Raw genomic sequence first — 25,794 nt, 5'->3', positions numbered from 1 at the left:
GGATAACCCTGCTCTGAAGCCATGCTGGTTTTGGTGAATGATGTTTTTAGTCTCAGTATGTTCTTTAAGAAATTTTGACAAGATGTGCACAAGAATTTTACAACAGGTACATGTGAGGGATATAGGCCGGTAATTGGACGGGGACGTTACGTCGCCTGATTTGTGAATGGGCACAATTTTTGCTACCTTCCATTCAGCGGGCAGACAGCTGTCCTGAAGTGACTTAGAAAATATGAGGTAGAGATATTCACTGATTGGTTCGGCATAGCGCCTAAGAAAGCAGTTTGGAATTCCGTCAGGACCACAACTCTTTCTTTCATCAAGGTTCAACAACAGAGAAAGAATCCCAGGTACACTTATGGCCGGAGCGCCAGAAAGTTGTGTAGACTCATTACTATAGCACGCTAATGTTCCTAAAACACCGTTATCGGCGGTGAATATCGACTGGAAGTAATTGTTAAATGAGTCAGCTTGCTGCTTTCCACGTGTAGGCAAACTAGCAGTAACATTCTTTCTGTTTAAATACCTCCAGAACTTGGCCGGCGAATTTTTAATGAAGTTGTTAAGTGTATTGCCACAAAATTGTTTCCTAGCTTCGAGTACTTTATTCTTTAATTGTTTTGTTAGCGAAATTATGTTTACCTTTAGTTCTGAGTTTGGTCGTTGCCCGTTTCGTTGCCTTAACCTATTAATTTTCCGTTTCATGTGGATTATTTCTCGAGTAATCCACGGATTGTGCTTGCATGTTACCTTCTTTTTCAAAGGGATAAAATTTGTGATGCAATGCATCACGTGCTCTTTAAATTGTACCCACAAGGCGTCAACAGTTATGATACTCTGAACATACAAATCATAAAAATCATTAAATTCATGAATAAGATACGTCATAACAGCCGCGTCGTTCGCTCTGTTAAATGCGCGCACATATTTCGTCGGACCGCGCTGGCGACCCAAGTTTGGGTCGCCAGCGCGGTCTTAAGCTGGTGTCGCCACATCTGACTACGATTGACTGTGCAGGACAGTATCGTTCTCTCTGTTTGCTCTTGTCTTTTGTAGGCACAAGTTTGCGGAGCAAAAATATCAATTATTTATTCACCCTTTATGGTAGCCCTTCGGCTTAATAACCGTCGCTAGGCCGTGAAAACATGTTTGTCGTGAAATACCAGGGCTCTAATTTATTTACGTTAAGGAAACGTACATATCATTTGTAGGTTCATGAAATTCTTAAGATATACCCATTTACTAAACATGAGCAGGTTAAGGTTGAAGCACGTGGAAATATCGGTAAAGGACCTTTTCCTATGCACTTATATTTGTTATGTTTAGGAAGTTCGTTCACATACTGTCGCACTTTGATTTCGGTTTTCTTATTTAAGTTAGTCTCTTGGTGCAGAGGGCAATGTGTGGGGACAGTCGGTGCAGCTCAAGAAATGAAAGGCCATTGACATTACTTCTTCGAAATGCAGAAAGGGCTTTGACGCAAATCGGATAAAAAATTTCCAGAGGTTAAGTTAATAAAAATGGAGAAGAAAAGCTTCTGCGCTTGCTACAGAAATACAGACAAAACTATGAATGCATAAAATATAGCAAATTTCACATTTTTCTTGGCAGCGTAGCAGCGTAGTACTGCATCTGTGCGACTTCACTGGCTTTCAAGCTACATCGCTGTCTCAAACTGGCGGACATTGTCCTGGACTCCCCTTTCAGAGGCTAGGGACCGAAACGCACCCGTCAAAGGTTACCACCATTAAAAATTCCTTGCCTTAAGCGGACATGGTGTTCTCTCCTGGGGCATGATATTCCGCTGAAACTGAAATGAGACAGCATAGCTGACTAAAATTTGCATAGGTGGCGTAAGAATGCTTGAAATAATAAATGCAATTATATTGACTTCCAACATATTCAAGCAACTACACATATTCATATATATATATATATATATATATATATAACCCGCCGTGGCATGCTCAGCGGCTATGGTGTTGGGCTGCTGAGCACGAGGTCGCGGGATCGAATCCCGGCCACGGCGGCCGCATTTCGATGGGGGCGAAATGCGAAAACACCCGTGTGCTTAGATTTAGGTGCACGTTAAAGAACCCCAGGTGGTCAAAATTTCCGGAGTCCTCCACTACGGCGTGCCTCATAATCAGAAAGTGGTCTTGGCACGTAAAACCCCAAATATTATTATATATATATATATATATATATATATATATATATATATATATATATATAGCCATGAACCGAATTGTGCATACGTGAATACATGCACAGCCATGAGTTTGACATAGTAGTTCAGCGGAAACCCGCAAGGTGGAGAGACCTAACTAATACAGGGCAAATCGGACACCCGCTCAGTCGTCAAAGTCATTTGTCAATGAGAGCGGGAGTGGTCGCATTAAAATAGCTTAGTTGGCCATTGCAGGTACGATCCATCAAACTGAAACATGCGCTCCCCATGAGTTATACAGACAGTGATTTCCCCCCAATTTGATAGAAAATATTTGAAGGTTAAGTTAACAAAATGGAGAAGGTTAGGCGTGCATAAAAAGGAAAGGTTGTACGCTTGATACAGCCATAGAGATGCAATGGTGAATGCATAAAAATAAAGCAAATTTCTAATGTCTCTTTGTGGCATAGCAGCGCCGTGCTGCAGCTGCTGCACGTCGCTTGCCCGCAGACTACATCGCGGACTGAAGCTGGCGGAAATTATCCTTGACCAGGGACAGAAACGCGCCAGTCAATGGTTACAATCACTAAAAATGACTTGCCTTACAAGGGCATGTTGGTCAATGTTAGTGCATGATGTTCCGATGAAACTGAAATGAGACTGCATCTCTGACTAAAACTTGCATAGGTGGCCAAAGAACAAATTGAAGCAGACATATATATATATATATATATATATATATATATATATATATATATATATATATATATATATATATATATATATATATATATATATACGTGAATGTATGCATAGCCAAATGTAAGTGCAGAAATCATAGCGAATGTAAGGGGTAATTCAGTTACATAGAGATAACTCAAAAGAGCCTAAAATTTACTGAATTCACAAGGATTTATGATGTTGCTTCGCCGCACATGAAAAAGATCACGACAATAGCAAGAATAAAATGAACTCAGGGGACATCACACAACAGATAAAGGGCCGCATTCTTGGCCAAAGCTGTATTAGGGAGATATGCCACGGACCTTCATGATAACAACAATAAGCTTTAAGTGAACATTCGTGCTAAAATAATAAATTAGTGTAACATACATGATTATAGCAGTGACCGCTGAGATACCTATACTGATAGACCGAGAACATTGTCGTCATAGACATCGTAACCTGAACTGCCATCGCTAGGGACACTTTTGAGCTTCCTTTTTTTACATGAGACGTCATCAATATAAGCACGGATTCATGCAGTGTTTTTGGCCGCTGGTTGGAGTCAAGAGGGGAGTGAACACGCGGGGTTGTCGATTATAACAGATTCAAAGTGCTTTCTTCAGTACTTCAGGATTCAAGCATAACTGGGAGTCGGCCTAGTTTGAACCGATTCATTTAAAAAAAAGTGTTTATGCACAAAACAAACAGGAACGAAGAAAAGGAGCAACAAAAGGACGCTCTCAAACAAAAACAATTGAATTTATTTTCTTTTTTTGAAGAACCACCAGCTTAAATACCCACAGATCTCGATCCAGTCAACAGAACAAGCCGATCGCGCATATAACAACACTTGTGATAAAATGCCGCCGATCAGCTCTAAAACCTCAACATATATATAGCTAAACGTATAAAACAAGCACTTCCGACGAAAATGCGTTCAAGATATGATGTCAGGGGCGAATTCTCTTTAACAATGAAACGGCAAGATGACTGATGCATTTTTCCTTTAGCTTTGCAATACAGTGAGCGTCTACAATTTCTCTCGTGGTTTGATTTCTATGCCTAAACAAGATGTCATGCGAAAACACCCGTGTACTTAGATTTAGGTGCACGTTAAAGAACCCCAGGTGGTCTAAATTTCCGGAGTCCTCCACTACGGCGTGCCTCATAATCAGAAAGTGGTTTTGGCACGTAAAACCCCATATATTATTATTATTAAACAAGATGTCGGTGGGGTCGCAATTAATGGTGGAGGAATAGCATCAAGAGGTACTCAAGTTGGGGCGAAAGTTTTCCTGGGCCTGCGACGATGAGGGCATCCGCTACACGGTTCTCTCTGAAATAGGCATTGAAGGTACGGTTTACAGTTTTCTGTGGACGGCCTACAATGGCAGCAATTTTTCTCTGAGAGAAGCGTGCCTTTCCTTCGCAGTTAACCGCCGTGGCATATGGGGAGCGTCTGAAGGCGGCAACAAAATAAACCGTATTTATGTGTCACGAAGAGGCTCTGATAAGTCTGAAATGCTCGCCGGAAGCTGTACACTGAGGACGCCTGGTGACTTTTTTTTCTATGCATTACCAGTCCGGCGCATGTGGGCCGTAGACACAGTGGCAGTGTTATCAAAACATGTGACGGCAGAAACACCCGCCCCTGCTCTATCGGCAAAAAATGAAAAAGAAATGATATACATGCAGATAAACCGGAGCCCAGAGAACAAACACAGGAAAAAGGTAGCGAGGTAGTGATAGGGATGGATCTGAAGTGAAGGCGCTAAAATGACGGAGGACAAAGAAATAACACACATACACACAGGGCGTCTAGTGATAGGGGTGACGGTTGTAGCCCGGAAGAGCCTACGAGGGAAAGAAGGCAACGCAATCTTTATCGCCGCAGTTCGATGTCGGCCGCTATGCAGCTGGAAAGGCTCGCCGGTCGATGCTCGCGCGACCACCTTCATATTGATCGCGACTGTACGTAGGGCAGACAGCGAGATGCATCAACACGAGACTAAGGCAAAACTTGTCTAGTCCAAAAGGTCGCCTTAGTGCGCATTGGCAATGCATTGTCAAAAACATGCATGTTCACCATGTCATAGAAGCACCGAGATATTGTTTGGGCATAGAAATGAAACCGCGAGAGAAATTGTGGAAGCTCGTTGGATTGCAAAACTAAAGAAAAAAATGCATCAGTCAGCCTTCAGTTTCATTTTTAGATAAAGAGAATTCGCTCCTGACATCATATCTTTAACGCAGTTTCGTCTGAAGTGCTTGTTTTATTCGCTTAGCTGTTTTTATGTTGACCGGGTACCGATGACTACGGCATTTTATTACAAGTGTTGTTATATGTGCTATCGGCGTTTTCTGTTGACTGGATCGCGCAGCTCCATGGGTATTTAAGCAGGTGGTTCTTCAAAAATGAAACCTGCTGTTAGAAAGTGCTCGTGCTTGTGTTGCTCCTTTTCTTGGTCCCTGTTTGTGTTGCGCACAAACAGTCTTTTTTAAATGACTTCAGGATTATTTTGCCGACGTGGTTGTAACGCAATCAAAGCTCGGCAACCCCTCTCATGAGGTTCACTCAGACTCATTTACACAGAGAGGGACCCACAAGCCCTATTCTGACGAAGCTCGACTGGGTCGTATGGGTGACAGCCTGAATAGACCTGGCTGAGTAGAATTTCGGTCAGTTTGAGATTTACTGTGAGCGCGCATCGACCACCTCGATGAGCAATAAGTTGGTAGACGATGCAGTGCTTCAGGTAAAGCTTTCGTAGTAAGCGGTATTGTAGTGTTTCCCTCCCCCACCCCATTGAATCAACATCGCTTTACGCTCATGTCATGGGCGAGGATACCTAGAAACTACTCATGCGGGGAAAATGCGCCCAACGTCATCGTTGTCATGCTGCTACGTGCCGCAACATACGCGGCGTACGCGGGGGAGCATGGCTAAGCTTTCAGTTTTACTTTAAATATAAAAAAAAATATCGCGACACATTGCTGCTAAAGCTACGATTGCGTAAGAGACTAAGCCCGTTCAAGAAGGTGTTTGCTGGCGAGAATTTACAACGAAAGAAAGCCACACAATTTCTGAGAATTGTTTACTATGCATAAGTATTCTTTGGCTTGGCTTTTACTATACTTTTGTTGAGTTATGTTGCTAGTTGGTCCCTATCTATCCTTCCCTTTTTTCCAGAGTCAAAGAATGGTTACGCCTTAGTAGGCGATTCTCACAATTTCTGCAGCATTTTTTTATGAAGCGTCGCGCTATAATGTCGTTTCCGATTCGCTTCTGATCACCTAATTTCCTCTTCTTGCTGTCGATTCCCTTCTAGTTTCTATCACTGTTCTCGTTGTTCCTACGGTCGAATACAATATTCTGTTGTCGTTCAGAGTTCCTCCGTCGTTTCCCCGTTTCACGTAGCTTACGGTTCTGTGCTGCCATTCCAAGAATTTGCGGCAAACCCGACCTCACGAAGGCGATCGTATTAAGTGAGCCTAAACACTACGACAACGTGTTTTTGTCCAGTGGCATCTGCCAATTAGGTGTTCTTATTATTATATATATGCGAAGGTTGCGGGATCGTTCCCCACCTGCGCCACGATGTTCTCTCATCCACTTTCATTTCCAATAATTTATCGTTTATTTTATTTCATTTATTAAGCACAAGTAATTTCCCCTATGTTGTCCTTGGTGTCAGTGTTTGTTGGCTTCTTATCATATGAGTAAAAGAAATCGGGCTGCTCTGTTAAACCCCTTCCTTCTCGTTTTTAATTACATATGCTTTTCGTAATATGAAACTTTTATATATCTTATTCTATGCTTTCTTATTGCAACAAACAACTATGTGAAGGTGACGCCAACGGGACAAGTTTTTTTAAGGATTATAAAGGTACCAACCATGTAAAGTTAGACTTCTATAACATTTAGATGTTTTAACCTGTAGTTGTTGATACGCACTTATTTCCCAGTTACAAGGCGTCACCCGACAGGCACGGTTTTTCCGAAAATCTCGCCGAAGAATGCTCGCGCACTATTATTTTGCGTAAGAACTGCGAGCGCAAATGTTGGGCAAGTAGCAGTCGACGTGAGACGAAAACGCAAAACGCCAGCTATAAAATTAGTTTCTTTCGCTGCAGGCCGGAGAAAGCGCTGTCTTACACCCAAAGTCATGTCATTAGGCAACTTGCCAATGCGTGTTGCGGATCGTTCGTGTACACAGTGTTGCAGCATCTGGGAACAATGTAGTGGTCAGCAATGTTTTCGTTCGTGAATGACGTGGCTATCGCCGACGAAGCGCACGCCCATTCCAAGCTTTGAATAAAGATTTCGCACATCTCATATTTTTGCTGTGCTGCTTTGGAACGATTACGCACGCAGCGAAAACTTTGGGCAGAAGGTGAAGGCTTCTTTTTAATTAGAACAATTTTTAACTCAAAGCTACATTAAAAGTCGCGCACCAAGTAAGCTGGAGTGGGAAGGTGTCTGCTTCAGCTTTTCGTTGGTAACCATTGCTAGTTAAGTGCCTACCTTTAATTAGATCTAGAAGCATGGGAAATTTAGCTATGTCAAAATTATAGATTGGTTACTCAACAAATATAAGAAGTGAAAAGAACAAAAATCTAAGAAAAGGCGCGATGCACACACAAACACAAGCGCACAAAGATTCTCTAAATTAGCAGAATTACGCATTCATGACGCACGACTAAAACAAATAGTATAAAAATAAAAACACCTTATGCCTGTCGCACCACATCGGCACGTTGAAACGAAGCCGCTTATGTAGCTGCATTATCGTCAATCGACGATGTTGCTATTCATTTGGCTGCACAGTTAGTCGGCAATTCTTGCTAGGGTATTGCAAAAATTATATTGAGAAATTAGCGGCATATCTCAAGATGGCGTATCATATAATTTAGAAGATGGCACAACCATACGCAATGGAAAATTTTGAAGTGCTACGCCAGAAAGTGCATAACAGCTTGACGTCCTCTTCTTCCCTACTTTTTCTTCGTATATGGCTCAAGCATAAACTAACAACCTCATAATCGACAAAAGGCTCAGATTTCTTGCCATCTTTCAGAATTGTAGCAAAATTTGAGACCATGCTATTTCTGTCGGGTAGTCACAGTCACAATTTGAATTTCGTGCATTTAAACAGACAGTTTAAAACAATGTCCTACAATTTTGCAGACTATGCAAGCTTGGATGCCAATGTCGGCTGATTTAAAACATAATCACGTCTCGTTTTGCCAAGGCACCTAAGAACATCTCTATAACTTTTGTATACCGCTCAAACTAACCGACACGAATAAAAGTTCGCACGCATACATGACATAACGCAGGCCAATTCTAAAAATATGAAGTAATTGCCTATGTTGACTCACCGAGGACACTGGTGAAACCCCCTACGGGCTTGTATTGCGTATAACTAAAAGAAAAAAAGCAGTATTGTCTACAGAGCTAATAAATCACCATCAAATTGCTGAATTGGCGCTGAGGGGAGGGAACTACACATTTTTCCCACAATTCTGGCGTCATCAGAACCTACCCGTTGCACCACTATCCTGTGAGCGCGCAATCTAAGACTGAAACGTAGACAATCGGTAAACAATTTCTCATTGAAGAAAGAAAGTAACGCAGCTCAGTGCGAGGTCCGCAAAGAATATAAGCAAATAAAGCACTCGGTAAGCTTCTTCCACACTAAAGTTGACACCATCACTACGAAGTGCTCAAGAAGAGAAAACGAAACATGCTGCTGAAAGGAAAGAAAATGCCGCTCCCACTTCAGAGTAGATAGCACTGAAAGGACGAGTTAATGCCTCCGGTGCACGACATATAATCTCGAACAGGAGAGCAATATTGAAGTCAGGGGCGTTCCCGGTACAAAGCCTCAAGATTTGCACGCAATCCTAAGACATTTTGGTGATGTAAGTTGTGAAGGAATAGCTCACGGTGATGTAAATTCCTGTCATCGAGTGCCAAAAAAGAATTGATGCCTCACAAACCTAAGAGCACAACTCTCTTCTATAGTGAAACGAGAAGCTGTCGCTGAAAACGCACGTAAAAAAATGTGTTTGTGTCTGTGATTTTGGTTTGTAGGGCAGAGCTCCAGTTTTTATCAAAGAACACTTATGACCGGAACTGAAAAAGCTACATGCACTAGTAATCGAAAGCAAGAGGGAAAAACAGCGGAATTATGCGTGAACCAAGGACGAAGAAAGGCTAGGCAAAAAGAAAAATAAACAGATCAATCACGAGTGCACCAGGTAGCATGTAAATTTTACCGTTGTTACTGCATCGTAGATCTCAGCCACGGCGCTGGTTCCGTCGGAAGTAGGTGACGTTTACCGGAGCCATCCTAAATACTTATCTCTTACACCCAAACACGCAGCCTGTTCGAATATGGGCGATGCACTTGGTGCAATTCTTTCCTCTTTGGATTTTCCTTGGATTTTATAAAAATTTGTGAATCATCGATGAAGCACGGGAGCAAGGTGCTGCACATTTTTGTTTGCACCATTTATTACTTGAACAGCTTTTCCGTAAGCGGAGGAGTGTCGATTATGGCATACAAAAGCTTACAGTCAAAAATAGATGACGCTTTTACTAAATCTTCCAATAATTTTGAACTGCTAACCATTAAAGTATGTTCGCTGTTGCATAGCGCCCTCGTACCGGCTGCATACATCGCCACTCTAATGTTCTTGGACGCGCTGTTAGGTAGACCGAATGAAAACAAATACGGTGATATTATCTGGTGATCTTAATATTAACACGTACGGTAGGTTTCCTCAAGCAAGTGAGCTCAATCAACTATTAGTTCGTAATAATTACACCGAGCTAAATGTTCATTGTAGCGAAGCTTCCATAGAAGCTTACAAGTAGAAAATATGACGGTCTATGGCCACTTCATGGGGCTCAGCTCCTTCTGTGCGTCGAAGGAGCACTCCCGGTGGAAGAAAAAATAATGTCATGTCATGTCCGTTTAATACGCTAATGACATCATTTTGTTCGTAAAAGTAAGAATTGTGAGAGTTGTTTTTGTGGCCTTAAGAACTATGCGGTTTTACGTGCCAAAACAATGATCTCACTATGAGGCACGCCGTAGTGGAGGCCTACGGAATAATTCAGACCTCCTGGGATAGTTTACTGTGCACCTAAATCTATGTACATGGATTTTCTAGCATTTGGCCCCCTAGAAATGCGGCCTCCGCGGTCGGGGTTTGATCCTTGGAGATCGTGCCTAGCAGCCCAACACCATTGTTATTGTCGCCTACCATTACAGTTGAATATTGAAATGCCCGGCAATTCGATTCGATCGGCGTTTTGAGATTTCAGCACGGAAAGCGATTCAGCAGAAGGTCAGCCGTACGGATGTCGAAATCACACGTCTGTGTAAGCATCGTTTCTGTGCAGGCCAACGAATGCTTTGGGTGTATAGTTCTGGGGCGTTATAACGAAAAGTTATTGCAAAGTTTTATATTCTAATTCTGCACTCAGCCCTCCGCCATTGGTCAAAAAATCTTTTTAACCACCCCCAATTCACCTGTCCTTCACGCGAAGTCACGAAAACAGCGATAGCTCCAAATCTGATATCACGTGAACAGACTGGTAACGCACCCCTGGAAAGAACAACAGAAAACTTGTTGATTATGATTCGACGCTTTTCGCCATTAGCGCTCGCATATTGGACAAAAGTTCTTGTTCGACAAACACATCACCTGCCTGTCACGCGACATCACAAAACCGCGAGACGTCAAAGCGACTTGTACGCGTTAACGATGCTATAATATGCCGAACGAAAGTGAGTTTTCTTCTGAATAGGCGCAGGGTCCCTTCTTCCGAAATGAATAAAAAATGGCTGCAGCCGATGGCAACATATTAAACAGCGAGAGGCGGGCTAGTTGGTGGTCGATGGCTGTGGTACTGGTTACTCGCACCAGCCGGAGAGCCTACAATAAAGGTCTTTGCGTAGCCATGTAGCGTTTTCAAGAGCTTTCGACATGTTTACAACCTCGTTCTGCCAACTATTATTTGCTGAGGATCTGTTGCATGCCGTCCGCTGCATGCCGTCGCGATTTTCGACCACCCAACGTAAGATATGTAAGGGAATGCGGACCAATTACAGACGGCGGCACCACCCTCTTATCGTTATCGATTTTCATTGCACTGGCACGGCTCCATTGAATCCCTCTCTACTTGAGCGTGCTCCTCACCTCTCATCAGACAATTAGATAAGACAAGCTCGATCAGTGTAGGCAATGTTTTCGCTTTTAAAGCAAACAAAAGTGACCTTCTATAAATGAGGAGAGCGTTTTATTGGTGTATTCAGACAACACTGCGGGTGACCGCCCGATGCTTGCGTCGGCGGTTACGCAAATTTGACGTCAGGAGATTGGAATAAGAACATATTGGAATAGTTTTACGTTATAGGGACCCTGGTCACATCGTCAGACGCAAAGCCCGTCGCCGATGCAGCCGTACAAAAACAGCTAATGTAACCAATTTTCTGGCGGTCATAACTCTCTACTTTGGACTGAAGACGTAATAAACGATAAATGCCGCGTCTCCAAAAATTTCAACAATCATTGGCAAGGAAAAACAACACAACTTGTGAGGGGGACGCACAGTAGCAGGTGCGATTTAGGAGGAAGCCTTTCCGCACACTTCAAGAACGGCATTGCTTTCATTCCAATTGATAGCTGTGTCAACGCCCCCTCTTATAGTGGACGCTGAAAAAGAGGTATCTATTGGTAATGATAGAGTAAACTAGAGTTGTTTCTTATTTTATTAGCGACGCGTATATCAAATTGATTAGGAATGTAATTTTCCGTGTAATGACTCACCTGAATGACTCAAATTTTGCATATCCGCGATTCAGTGGCTGCTCCGGCAGAAACCCATGCTGATGTCGGTGACAATTGGTTCTGGAGCACTTTTCACCCGAAGCTTCGTGACCTGTTTGTATCGACATTTCCTGAAGTATTACCACATGTGCACGCATTCTACAAAACTCATCAACAATGCTGGAAAGATGAACACTGAAAGCGACCACTACAGTCACGTACCCACGTGGCAGTCGGTGCGTGCGAACAACCCAGACACATATTTTCGTAATCGTGTTGATCGGGCAGCTCTGGTGGCTAGAGGAGCAGGTGTGCTGACCGAGTGTATTTAACCACTTCTGCACGTTATGACGCGAAAATGGCACTGCTGTAAGAAGAAAGGTGCTGCCGTTGATTTCAGCTTCGAAGTACGCTTCAAATACTGTTCTTTGCAGTGAAGGCAGAGCTGCATTGGAAATTTCGCTATTTGCAGAAAACACGAAGTGCAGTATTTATTTATCCAACTGCTATGCAGGAACCTCGCACTGAAGTTTTTGCAGTGTTCGACAAGTGCGGAGTTGTTTTGGAGTTTCATGCAATGAACTAGAGTATAGTTCTTTTGTAAAACTGGTGCTACCGAGAAATGTTTGAACAAGATAATTTACGAGGCTCAATGTCTAAAAGAAATTAACAAGCAGGTTTTGAGAGACGCAGCAGCGGCGCACTCCAAATTACTTTTTGGCCATCTGAGGATCTCTAATGTGAGCCTAAACCTAAGTGCAGCAGGATTTAATTTGCATTCCGACTCAATCAGAATTCGGCCGCCGCGGCAGATAAACGAACCCACGACCTCATAGCCAGGAAAACAACGACTCAGCTTGAAGAACTCAGCTTGGAGCCAGGATGTTGCACCTTGTGCTGAATTTACAGATATGCAATTAAGTCTTGTTGTTCGCCTTTCATCAAGCAATTAGTTAAAATCTTTGCAACCGTTGACGCCTTAGCTGGCAACATTTTGTCTATTCGTGCAATAAGAGAACTTACCTTTCCTTCAGATTTATTGAGTGCAGTCATCGGTTCCTTGCGTGGGATTTCGAACTCTCCCATCCAAACTTTATTGAGGGCTATGTTTGCGGCTATAACCTGTTTGCGGCTATAAGTACTGATGCTGAAAAAGAAAACTAACCAGCAATCGCTCAGGTGTGACTGAATTGACGTTTTTAGTAAACACTATGAGAGAAAACAAGCGCGTCCGCTTCTTTGCTACTGGGAATTACACATTATATGCATTATACACATTATATGCACATTATAATGCATAACGCCTTTTGCCATCGCGGCAGCCTGTACTTAGCAGGGACTCGCCATGGCCTGTCGTAGAAAACCTGAAATATTGTCCTGTGGCAAAAGGTTAGTCATTAAACTCTAAGCTTCCACGAAAATCTCAGCTTTTCCCCCACACTCAATAAAGGACGATAACCGGTGTTCAGGCGCAGATGTGGCGCAGAGGTAGAGCATCCGCCTCGCGTGCAAGAGGACCGTGGTTCGAATCCCGCTGACGCGCAATTTTCTACCGGATTAAAAAAAATAAAATAAAAAACAATCCGCGTGTTTATAAAACTGCATAAACAAGCCTGAAGTGCGGCCTGATCCCGGTGACCAGAACCGGTAACGCACTCCCTCACCAGAGCAGGATTGACCACCATGGTGCAGTGCTTGGCCACAACCTCCTATATGACTACAACAATCAAACCCCGGCCCTCAGTCCCCAGCAGCTGCGAAGCAACTGACCACGGCGGTGGTCAGACTTACGACGCAGCAGAGGGTGCTAAGAATTCCTGGTTCCGGACAGGCCACCATTGGAATCTGAACCTGGCAACGTTTAACGCTAGAACGTTATGTAATGAGGCGAGTCTAGCTGTGCTATTGGTGGAATTAGAGGGCAGTAAATGGGATATAATAGGGCTCAGTGAAGCGAAAAGGACAAATGAAGCATAGACAGTGCTACCGGGGCTTAACGGAGAGACGAGAACTAGGAGTCGGATTCCTGATTAATAACAATATAGCTGGTAAAATAAAGGAATTCTAAAGCATTAAGTAGAGGGTGGCAGGTCTTGTTCGTGAAACTTAATGAGAGGTACAAATTGCAGGTCGTGCAGGTGTACGCCCCTACATCCAGTCATGATGACCAAGAAGTCGAAAGCTTCTATGAGGACGTCGAATCGGCGATGGGTAAAGTCAAAACAAAATACACTGTACTGATGGGTGACATCAATGCCAAGGTAGGCAAGAAGCAGGCTGAAGACAAGGCAGTGGGGGAATATGGCATAGGCACTAGGAATAGCAGGGGCGAGTTATCAGTAGACGTTACAGAAAAGAATAATATGCGGATAATGAATACCTTCTTCCACAAGCGGGATAGCCGAAAGTGGACGTGGAGGAGCCCGAATAGCGAGACTAGAAATGAAATAGACTTTATACTCTGCGCTAACCCTGGCACCATACAAGATGTGGACGTACTCGGCAAAGTGCGCTGCTGTGACCATAGGATGGTAAGAACTCGAATTAGCCTAGACTTGAGGAGGGAACGGAAGAAACTGGTATATAAGGAGCCAATGAATGAATTAGCGGTAAGAGGGAAAATAGAAGAATTCCGTACCAAGCTACAGAACAGGTATTCGGCGTAAACTCAGGAAGGGGACCTTAGTGTTGGAGATATGAGATATGGGCACCATTAAGGAGTGTGCAATATAAGTCGGTAGTAACTCCGTTAGACAGGATGCCAGTAAGCCAGTAAAACTAAAGTAATGCTTAACAGTCTCGGAAGAGACCAGCAGTTTACGATAGTTAGCGAGGCACTGGAAGTGATAAAGGAATACATCAACTTAGGACAGGTAGTGACTGCGGATCCGGATCATGAGACTGAAATAATCAGATGAATAAGAATGGGCTGGGGTGCATTTGGCAGGCATTCTCAGATCATGAACAGCCGGTTGCCATTACCCTTCAAGAGAAAAGTGTATAACAGCTGCGTCTTACCAGTACTCACGTACGGGGCAGAAACCTGCAGGCTTACTAAGAGGGTTCTACTTAAATTGAGGACGATGCAACTAGCTATGGAAAAAATAATGATAGGTGTAACGTTAAGGCATAAGGAAAGAGCAGATTGCGTGAGGGAACAAACGCGCCTTAAAGACATCCTAGATGAAATCAAGAAAAATAAATGGGCATGGGTAGGACATGTAATGAGGACGAAAGATTACCGATGCTCATTAAGGGTTACCATCAACTGGATTACCAGGGAAGAGGGAAGGGAAGCGTAGCAGGGGACTGCAGAAAGTGAGGCGGGCGGATGAGAATAAGAAGTTTGCCGGGAGACCATGACCACAATTAGTACACGACCGGGTTAGTTCGAGAGTATGGGAGAGGCCTTTGCCATGCAGTGGGTGTAACCAGGTTGATGATGATGATGATGATGAACCGGTGTTCCTTTAAGTGCCGACAAGCGTTTGCGCACTAATGCTGTCGCATATTAGTCCACGCCAATAAGTGTTTAAATCGCATAAAGGTACAAGCTCCGGGGAGCAACGAGAGCCCAAATGTTTAAGATGGTTTCAGTGTTTTGTGCCTGAGGCTCTACCCGGTTCGACACGTTACTGTTTAAGTTCGTCAGTGCGAGTCGCAGTCATCTCAAGATGCGAGTACCCATAGGCCAAAGTAAGCTTATGTTGGGATCTACTGCCTGAAGTCGTGCCCATCAAATCGACCGATATACTGTTCCCTTGTGTGTATACCGACGGGCCTGCGTTACTGGCTTGGTTTTCATTCCTCGATGACACAATTTCGCTTGAAGCAAATGCGTATCTACTCATCAAGCTATCAACGTTTTTCAAGAAGATAGTGAAAATATTTCCGAAATTTTTCTTCAATTTCACAACAAAGAAAGCGCAAAGTGATAATATATTTTTACGTCCCGTGAAGGGTTTTTGGTGGGGTGGAAATATCTGCGTATATAGCCGGTAGAGAGCTGGCTGGAAGTTGCCACCACGTTGTGTCTATTTGATCCTGCGACCGTAAGTCTGCAGAACACCTCGCAATCAATAACTTCTTTACTAAAGCCGCGGCGCTTGTTTTTCAATTCAGTGTGATCAGAATGCATCGTTCACAGTACCTTGTGTAACCGTGGAACTCAGTGAAAGCAGCCCTTTAGGCAAACAACAAAAATAAAGCACTTCAACTGCTGAGTTTGGTTCAAAGGCTGCAGGAAATCCAATTCAGGGCGTGTGCCGGAGGTACAGTTACGTGACACGCCGATGAATTCTCAAATTACATGCTGAATTCCCACAGAACTAAGAAGATGAGGCAACTACTACTTGCCTAATATTATGATTAGAAAGATAGAAGCGAAACAAAATTATGAATTCAACTTGAGGCCTGACAAACTATTCGCCGATCGCTCACATTGACTGTCTCAATAGAGCTGCTTGAACTGTTTTTGTGTTATGTAAACACCGCAGTGGGAAATAACAATCCCGTCCTTGCACTTCTCAGGCACATTGCTTCGCAGTTGACAACAAATTGGTCTTGGTCGAAAAATCGAATCCAGGACCAACACCCTTGCGGAAATATCCTTCTACCATATGACCTAAATTGAAGGTGGACAGATGGTCGAAATAGGCCGAATTGGTCAACAACTCAAGGCGCAGGGACGCTGTATATTGAAAAAATTGTTTTTATGAAACCTGTAATGTGGAGAAAAGTTTATGAAGGGGGCAACTTTCATGAAGTGCCGCTTCGTACCACAGTCAGGTGGAAGACAACTTTTCCTTTCATGAACCTTCCTCCAGCTTGCCGTCTTCCGGAAAGCTGATTTGCCAGGGCCGAAGGAACGGGACGCATTCCGCTTCACATAGTTCATATCAGTACCTACAAGCTTTACCCGTAACAAACGGGGAGAATGAAGCCCGAAGTAAGTTATTTTTAGAGCAGCATCATGCCTCTTTGTGCTAGCTACATCTGACAGACTACCCAGCCGAGTCTAGAACCCTTAAGGAGCACTTCAAGCTCTAGGGATGCAAGCTCTAGGGATCTTTTGATGGAATTAGAAAGCATCAAATGACCGTTTCATTTGTACCAATGTTACTGTTGTGAATGCCTTACACATGCTATATGATACACTGTGATACTGTTGCCAAGTCACTGTAGGGTGCATCGACCTCTGTCAAGCCTTTATTCTGGATTTTTGTCGACGCACCCAACATCCTCATGATGTTCAATAAAGAATTGAATTGAATTGAAAAAAAGTTCTAGCGATGCAACAAACCTTGTTTCGCTTATCCTTGGCGTCGTTGAGAGACTAGTCACCGCATAATACTCAGGCATAAATAACCAGCAACTCACAGAGGTGAACTAATGGCACCCCACAGCAGGCAGTGCCCTTTACGACACTTTTATACGAGCCGCTGCTGAAAGAAAGGTGTCAGGAGGGTATTCTGTAGGAGTCCACCTACTGGGCTTACCATTTCGGCCGCTGCTGATTGGATGCAGCTGTACGAACCACCAGGCGACGAGCGATCCCAGCCAATCAGCAGCGGCCGAAATGGACAGCCCACTAGACGGACTCCTACAGAATGCCTCCACACTACACGCTGACCCAATACGCGAAGGTAGGCTTAATTATAATAACAAACCTTGCTTGGCTGTTCTAAGTACATGAGTTGCGTAGCAGCTTTCTTTAGCAACATCCAGTGGTGAACTGCCTCAAGGATGAAGAATGGATTAAATTGCACTCTACAGACTCCAAGAGGATATAACTGGGACGCTTGCGGCTTGCTCATGCAGGTCAATGTTTCCATCATTCGGCAACAGAGAATCTTCTAACCGCCGATGGCCGTTATGAGAAACTCGAGACGCCTTCTGCTTCAAGGACGAAGGTTTGATTGGAAAGCATCAGATGGACCATTGAGAGTAAAAGACGGTGTCTCCTGAAGAGAAATGGCACCTAAATTCCCCCTGGCTGCGACTCCACCTCACGTGCGCAGCTCGACGGAGTAGATTAGGCGAAAGGAAAGACATTTCTGAGAGCTGGCACGCCAAGTGTTGCGCGAGAGGAAAAGAAACCGCCGCGGCGCCACGTCAGCCTCGCTCTCGGATGCCTGTGATATCCACGCGTTCCTTGTCTGAGCAAGGCTTCGACTGCGTAGTAAGCTTGCCTTCGTAATCGGCATAAAGAAGTTATTGCAGAAAAACAGAATAAATTCCAAACGCAAGACGTTCGCGGTAGTAAGTTTCGAACCTACGATCTGACGCTCAGAATCGAGGGTCTTATCCAATGGGCTAAAGCAGCACTTCCTAGATAGTAGGCCTGTGCACTCTGCTTAATGGCATCATGCTACTGGGACGGAATTTCCATTTCCAGGTCTGGCTTGACGAAAGCTGTGACGTGAAAATCAGCGCGGCTTACTCGGGGGTGTCTCGATTAGATTCTATAGCAGTCGGGCAAAGCAGCATGACGTCAGGATAGGGGTGCACCGGCTTGTGGTGTCTAGGAAGCGTGGCCCAAGCACCCGTTGAACCCGCAGAGCTTGCTTACCGGCCGCCCGGCATCAAACGAAAGCAGGTAATAATATTGTTGGTTGTGCCATTGCAACCCTACTCCATACGCTCCTTACTTTGACATCGTTGTTTATGGGAAAGAAGCCGTAATTCGATCATGCATTAGTCAGTTGCACAAAAGGCAGTGTTGTGGCACCATGCAGTTGGAGCTAAACTCATCCTCTCGCTCAGAATTCATAGAGGCAAAACTGGGCAGTATATTTGTCAATGAGAGCGGGAGTGATCGCGTTTGAAAGAGCGTATTCGGCCCATTGTAGGCATGATCAGTTAAACTGAAACATGTTCTCATCACGAGTGATAAAGCTTACAATTGTGCTAGTTGTTCCAGCAATTTCACGGCTCCTCACGCAGGGCGCCCCATTGTTCGACCGGTACGGTTCATAAATGGAGCGAAGAGTTCCATTCAGAATGGAGCGCAGCAAGACAGAGCGATGCCAATCAGCGCCCACCTACGACGGGTCTCCCACAAATCTGGAGCGAGCACTAGTGCTAGATTAGACCGCAGAAGAGCCGCTAGCTGTATCCTAACCTTAAAAATGTCGGCTTTTAAAGCCGTCATAAATGTCAGGTACTTTACGTTGGGAGAGTTGTGTGGACGAAATCCTTTAACACTCGATCGTGCTTGTGTAGTGTGCGTAGATGGTGCCGTTGTCGCGTAAGATATGATGCAATCGGACCTAAATTTGGTCTCCCGGCAAGTGGTCATAGAGATATAGTTAAACGGCAATTTTGTTGATCCGATCGGTGGTTGTCGCGCTTCAGAGAGCTTGCCCTGCCATTATAGGTTTAGTCCATGAAACTCAAGCCTATACTCATTAGAACTTATGAAACTTAAACGTGTGCATTTTTTACGGTAATATGACAGTTATGACAGCTATGACAGCTATATGACAGCTATGAGGAGACAATTCTGCTAATTACAAAATACATGCCAGCATCAGCAACGCTGCGGAAGTCGGCAGGGCTAGCACTATAGAAACTATAATTGGGGGGGTCTTGTAAGCACATCTTCAGGGGATAATTATGGTCAACACACTGTCCAGAAAGCGCAACATTCAGCGTTGTTCCAACAAGATGGAGCTGGAAATGGCATCTTCAGGTGATAATTTTCGTCAACACAATGTCCAGAAATCGCAAGATTCTGCGTTGTTCCAACAAGATGGAGCTGGAAATGGCTCAGATACCTTGATGCATCCTTTTTCAGAACATAAACGCCTTAAAGCTTTGGGCACAGAATGTGTGATGTGAGCTTGTACTACCGCACATTGGTTCGCGCAGCGACGGCACGTGAGAATTAATCAATACCAAAAGGAATCTGTACAAGACAAGTTGAACGGAAGAACTTTGCTTGAAGGGATCAACAGCGGTCCAACAAAGGATGTTGTTGGAGCCAACGCTTCAGAAATGTACTTGTTCCAACGTGGCCTCTCGATCGTCACTATTTGTGCAACCAATATTCACGGCTTCAATAGACTGAGCGCTGCACGAAGGAGCAGATGTGTCATGCAAAGCCGATAAACTTATTTTTCAGCGGGCTGCCTTGCTTTATTGTTGCTTAGGTTTTTCGTTTCGTATCAAAGATAGTGCGGCGCAAATATGAACAAATAGTTTGCGCTTTGTGGACCACATTGATTACAAAGATCACAATTTCACAGCAGCTTCGAATTAGTATTCACGGGCGACTAATGCATTTGCGCAAGGAACGCTTAAATATTTATTGCAGGAATTGCCTTTTGAGCCACGAAATAAGGGATTAGAGACAAATCATCAGACGAAAATCTAAAGTAACACAAAGTTGCCCCTCTCTTGTCTCCGAAAAAGCTTGTCCATCTGCAAGGCCTCAAACCTGGAGCTCTAAGAGTAAGTAGCAGACAAACGACACAAGCATGTCGGAGTAGAAGGCGTGATGACGACAGAATAACGAGAGTTAGGCCCCGAAGGGGGAATGACGCCAACTGAACGATCCCGACAGCATAGCTATGGCAGTGTGACATCGAATGCATGACAACTTCCTGACGATGATGGCGTGAAGGCCAAGGCATGACGAGTGTTCGAAGATATCGCTGCAATGTCCGTGATGCGATGAGCACAACAGCTTCACCAGCAGCAGCACATACCTAGGGGCCCTTAGCTACTGTCAACTTTGGCACTGCATCGAGGTAGAAGGTGTGACGACAGCAGCATGACGAATGTAAGGTGTTACGAAGCTGGAATGAAGATAATATAACGACTACAACAGTATTACGATAAGGAGCACATATTCAGCGTACCTAGCTATCAGACAACTTGGGGCACAGGGTCAGGGTAGAATGCGTGATGAGAACGGGGTGACGAGAGCTAGATATCACGAAAGAAGCATGAATACAGGGGAACGGCTTAGATTGCATCACAGCCAGGAGAACAAATCTAGTGAGCCAAGCTATTAGACTACATGGAGCACACGGTCGGAGTAGAACGTGGGACGACGACAGCATGAACACAGCCATATGACGAAGCTTGAATAACAACGAAGGAACGACCACGGCGGTATCAGTATGGTGGTCTGACAGCGAATTCATAACCACTGTATCCCGATCATGGCGTGACAATGACATCATGACGAATGTCGAATGACAAAGCAGGAATGACGGTGATGTAATGACCACGACGGTATCACGACCGCTAGCGCACGTCTAGTGGCCCCAGCTATTATTCAAGCTTGGAACTGGGTTAGGGTAGAAAGCGTGACGACGACAGCATTACAAAAGATATCAAGAAGCTGAAATAACAACAATGAAGCGACCCCAAACGCGTCATTGTTCTCGATCTGGAGCCGTTCGGCATTACAGTGTACGAGGATGGCCAGTGGTGTATGCAAGAATACAAAAGCAATTCAAATATAGTGACATGCATAGATGATTGTCGAGATGTATTTACGGAATCGAAAGAGCATAACGGAACGTTACCTGATTGTCTACCTGAAACACTCGACCAGGTTCAGGAAATATGTCTCACCTTGCACGCAATACAGGTAAGCCAGTGAAAACAGTAAACAACAAAACCCTGCAGTTTGCTTATCTACGAATCCATCCCGATTTTTCAAAATTTGACGTACTAACAATCACTCCCATAATGTTAGAGAACGACCCAAAGAGTCACAATTCCCGCTAGATATTTTAGCAATAATCCATGCGGGCACCGTTGTGTATGATGTGCAGTGAAACAAGTATGACCTATTCGAATGCTTAAATTCCGGTTTGGACTAGCTCGTGCGGCGATCTTCGTGGCCGTGGATATTGTCATGCGTCTGATCGTTTTGGCTTACTCAGGCGAAGACTTTAGACTATTACATCTGTAATGTTGTTGCGATGGGGTGGGTTTATTTAAAGATGAATTGATGAAGAGGGTCCGTGCCGACACCGAGCCGCTGCAAAGACAAGCGCACTTCGTTCTCCGCTTCGTCCGTTCTCTCTGTAGCATTAGCGTAACACTCCTCCCTTCACAGGCGAAGCGTGCTGGGCGAGTAACTGTTACGTCCACTTGGAGTCACGGGGATCACAGCGTTTTAGGTGGGTGGCGTGGACAAGTTGCGTTTTCTTAGAACGGTAGCCATTGGAAACGAGACGAGCAATTGAATAGGTCACATAACTTAGGCGATTGGTGATGACGAAAGGCCGAATGTTATGAGCCAGAAACTGATGGCACAAGCCGCGCTTGAGAAGTGGTGTCCAAAGCCATACTATGTCCCCATTGTCGTAGGACACATTCTTATGGAGTGTCTCGTACGTGACCCTAGAGCGGTCCAGGGATTGCAACGAACGGAGGGGAGCTATGCAGTGTGCTTCCTCAGCGCGGAAGAGAGTCTTGGCAATAGAAGAGTCCGCATGAGGATTAAAATGTAGAATGGTGTCAAGGAAGCTGCGGGGTGGTCTGACATAAAGATGATAGAAAGGACTTTAGCCGTACTTTCGTGCTTTGCAGTGTTGTAGGCGTGTGGGATAAAAGGTAAGATATCCCAATTTTGTGCATGGAATCGACGTACATCGAAAGCATGTTGGCCTAATTTCTGTGAGTGCTCTCGAGGAGTGCATTTGTCTGCGGGTAATACGGGGTCGCGTGGCGAAACTGGCAAGCACAGAGACGGAACACGTCGGCCTTGTACTGGCGACCACGATCGCTCAAAATAACACGAGAGCGTCCATGACGCAGTACAAGGGAAGACAGGAGGAAGCTGGAAACATCATGAGCCTTGGCCGTTGGCATCGCTGCTGTTTCAGCATAACGCGTCAGATGGTCGACGCAGACTATAATCCAACAGTTGTCCTTTGTTGACCGCAGGAATGGGCCGAGAAGGTCCACTCCAACCATTCTGAAAGAAGATGATGGTGATGCTACAGGGTGAAGGAGTCCGACTGGAGCAGTATTAGAGCGCTTGAATTCCTAGCACTTGTTACAACTGGCTACACATTTTCTATACCCCGACGCATAATAGTACAGTAGAATCGGTTCTGAATCTGGTGGTATGTATTGGTTAAACCTAGGTGCCCAGCAAATGAGTAGTCATGCAAAGAACGGAGCACGAGGGTTCTCAAATTCTTAGGGAAAACTAAGAAGAAGCGGGCGCCATTAGCCGCATAATTGTTCTTGTAGAGCCGGCCATCTTAAATGACAAAGTCATTTTTACCTGTTGGTTGAGCAACTAAGGCGAAGGGGGCATTCAGGCTGCGGTCGTCACGCTGCTCTTTCCGGAAAGTGGCCAGGTTGGGAAAAAAAATTGCACTTGTTTGTAGAGGGAGCCTCGAAAGATAGTCGGCGTCCGCATAATGTGGGCCACACTTGTAACGGACTGAAAAGTCAAATTCTTGCAAACGTAGCACCCATTGAGCAAGGCGGCCAGATGAGTAGCGGAGACCAACCAAACAACATAGTGAATGACGATCAGTAACGATCGTGAAGCGGTGCCCTAGTGATAAGGACGGAACTTCTGGACTGCGAAGACAACAGCGAGACACTCTTGCTCAGTGACGGTGTAATTCTGTTCGGCCTTGCTCAACGACTGGCTGGCATAGGCAATGCCTATGCCTATTGTAAGTAAACAATGCCTATTCTATTCTTTCTAACTTTGCTGCGATATAAAAAATTAAAAATCTATGAGAAATTTAGCTCCTCCTGTAGTGCGGACGGACTGACCTTAAAATCTTTGAAAAACACCAGTGAATATTGTTCCCCCGTACTAGAGCATGCCTTGGAACTGTAACACCAATATGCCTCATTATTTCGTGAACCAACTTTTGAAACGGTTGTACCAATTCACAAAATCAGCGTAATTCATGATCCGTCTAGCTACCGACCGACATCTTTAACTTCTCTCCCATGCAAAATAATGGAGCATGTTGTTTTCGTGCACCTCGTAAAGTTTCTTGAAGACAAAGTATTTTTCTAATTTCCAGCATGGATTTCACGAATTCTGAAGAATAGAATTAGAATAGAATTTATTGACAGGAAAGACAGAGAGGTCGACCTGAGCTAGTGCGCCTTAGTCTGCTACTCTGCACTGGGGAAGAGGGAAGGGGAGTGAAAGTACTGGCATGGATGATGATGATAAGAGAAGTGGTGAGCGCTTTTGGATATGAGAAAGTTGTCTTGATAGAGCCGCTCGTCGAGCTTGGTGTCCTGCAGAAACTTCAACAACACTTTAGTTCAGGAGCAGAGCTTCCAAACTATTCTATAGAGCTTACCCGGTAAGGTGCTTTAGAATCTCAAATTTACTTGAATACCAGAGATTGCTCTAGCATATACGCTGAAGCGTGTATTCATGCTGAAACAACTTAAGCCGGTGTGGCCACATCTGACTACCATCGACTGTGCTGGACAGTATCGCTCTCTCTGTTTGCTCTTATGTTGTGTTGGCAGAGGTTTGCGCACTTAAAATGGCGATTATTTTTTCACTCTTTCTAGTAGCGCTTCTGCTTTTAACCGTCAATAAGCCATCAAAAGGTGTTTGTCGTGAAATACTTGGGTTCTAATTTATATACGCTAGGGACACCTAGATGTCATTTGTACGTTCATTTAGTAAAAATTAGCATGTTAAAGATGAATTGCATGGAAAAAATCTGAATATGGATGAAGGGAAGGGGTGAAGGCTAGAAGGAACAAGCAAAAGCTGCAGGAAGGAGCTTTTTCTTTGCACTTATATTTGTTATGTTTAAGGGGTTCTTTCGCACACTGTCGCACTTTCATTTCAATTTCCTTACTTCAGCTAGTGTCATGGCCATGAGGGCACTGTGTGGGAATAGTCGCTGTAGCTCAAGAAATGAAAGGCCATAGACATTACTTCTTCAGAATGTCGAAAGGGCTTTCACCCAAAGTGAGATGGAAAATCCTGAAAGGTTACTTTAACAAAATGGAGAAGTTTAGCCATGCATAAAAACGAAATCTTCTAGGATTGATACAGCAATACAGATAAAACGATGACGGCATAAAAATAAAGCAAATTTCACATTTCCCTTGGCGGGATAGCAGCGCGATACTGGAACTGCTCGACGTCACTTGCTTTCAAGCTTCATCGCCGTCGGAAACTGGCGGACATTGTCCGGGATTGACCTTTCGGAGGCTAGTGGCCCAAACGCGGAGCGCAAAGGTTACAATAACTAAAGATTGCTTGCCTTACACAGACATGTTGTTCTTTCTTGGTGCATGATATTCCGCTAAAACTGAAATGAGACTGAATAGCTGACAAAAATTCGCATAGGTGGCCTAAGAATGCTTGAAATTCAAACAAATTAAAGCTAATATATATATATATATATATATATATATATATATATATATATATATATATATATATATATATATATATATATATATATATATATATATATATATATATATATATATATATATTTATATATATATATATATATACCGTTTTGTTGCGAGGCAGTTGCCGACCAAATAACCACGTTCTTGGTTCCTCACGTTATGTCGGTCGCACGAGGAATCGTGAATGTCACCGACGGGCGCACAAACCTGTTGCTAACAAATTTAAGCACAAAGCGACGGCACCTTCCCAAGGGCACGGTTGTGGCTTATTTTGACGGTATTGCGGATGTTCGTGACTGCTGTTCACTACTCGAAGAAGCGCCTGCACAAAACCCAGCTCCTGTACCTGACGTCAGCATTGCTTTGTCGCAGGACGTACGAGAGCGGCTTCTTACGCTATTGGCCACGTTCAACGACTGTTTTGCGTCGACGTCCAGCATCGGTCGGACGCCTCTAACAAAGCACCGAATAATTACAGAGGATACGGCAAGACCAATTCAACAAAATCCATATCATGTGGCTCCTAGAGCACGTGAAGCCATACAACAAGTGACAAAAATGCTTGAAGATGACGTGATCCAACCATTAACGAGTCCTTGGGCATCTCCTGTAGTTCTGGTCAAGGAAAAAGACGGCAGGTTGCGTTTCTATGTGGACTG

At 44.3% G+C, this 25,794-nt stretch overlaps 1 protein-coding gene across 1 annotated transcript in view; it reads right to left on the bottom strand.

Moving 5' to 3' along the window:
* Positions 1-25,794, bottom strand: part of LOC142574705 (uncharacterized) — an 88,432-nt gene that overhangs the window by 47,371 nt on the left and 15,267 nt on the right. The window contains exons 2-4 of the mRNA XM_075683734.1: positions 22,998-23,326; positions 11,741-11,852; positions 8,279-8,322 (exon numbers count right to left, since the gene is read on the bottom strand). Coding sequence (XP_075539849.1) covers positions 8,279-8,322; positions 11,741-11,852; positions 22,998-23,326 — 485 coding nt within the window. The remainder of the gene's footprint in view (positions 1-8,278; positions 8,323-11,740; positions 11,853-22,997; positions 23,327-25,794) is intronic.

The sequence above is a fragment of the Dermacentor variabilis genome, chromosome 3 (genome assembly GCF_050947875.1).
Source record: "Dermacentor variabilis isolate Ectoservices chromosome 3, ASM5094787v1, whole genome shotgun sequence".
Classification (NCBI taxonomy): domain Eukaryota; kingdom Metazoa; phylum Arthropoda; class Arachnida; order Ixodida; family Ixodidae; genus Dermacentor; species Dermacentor variabilis.
This window is presented reverse-complemented; position numbering and strand designations above follow the sequence as displayed.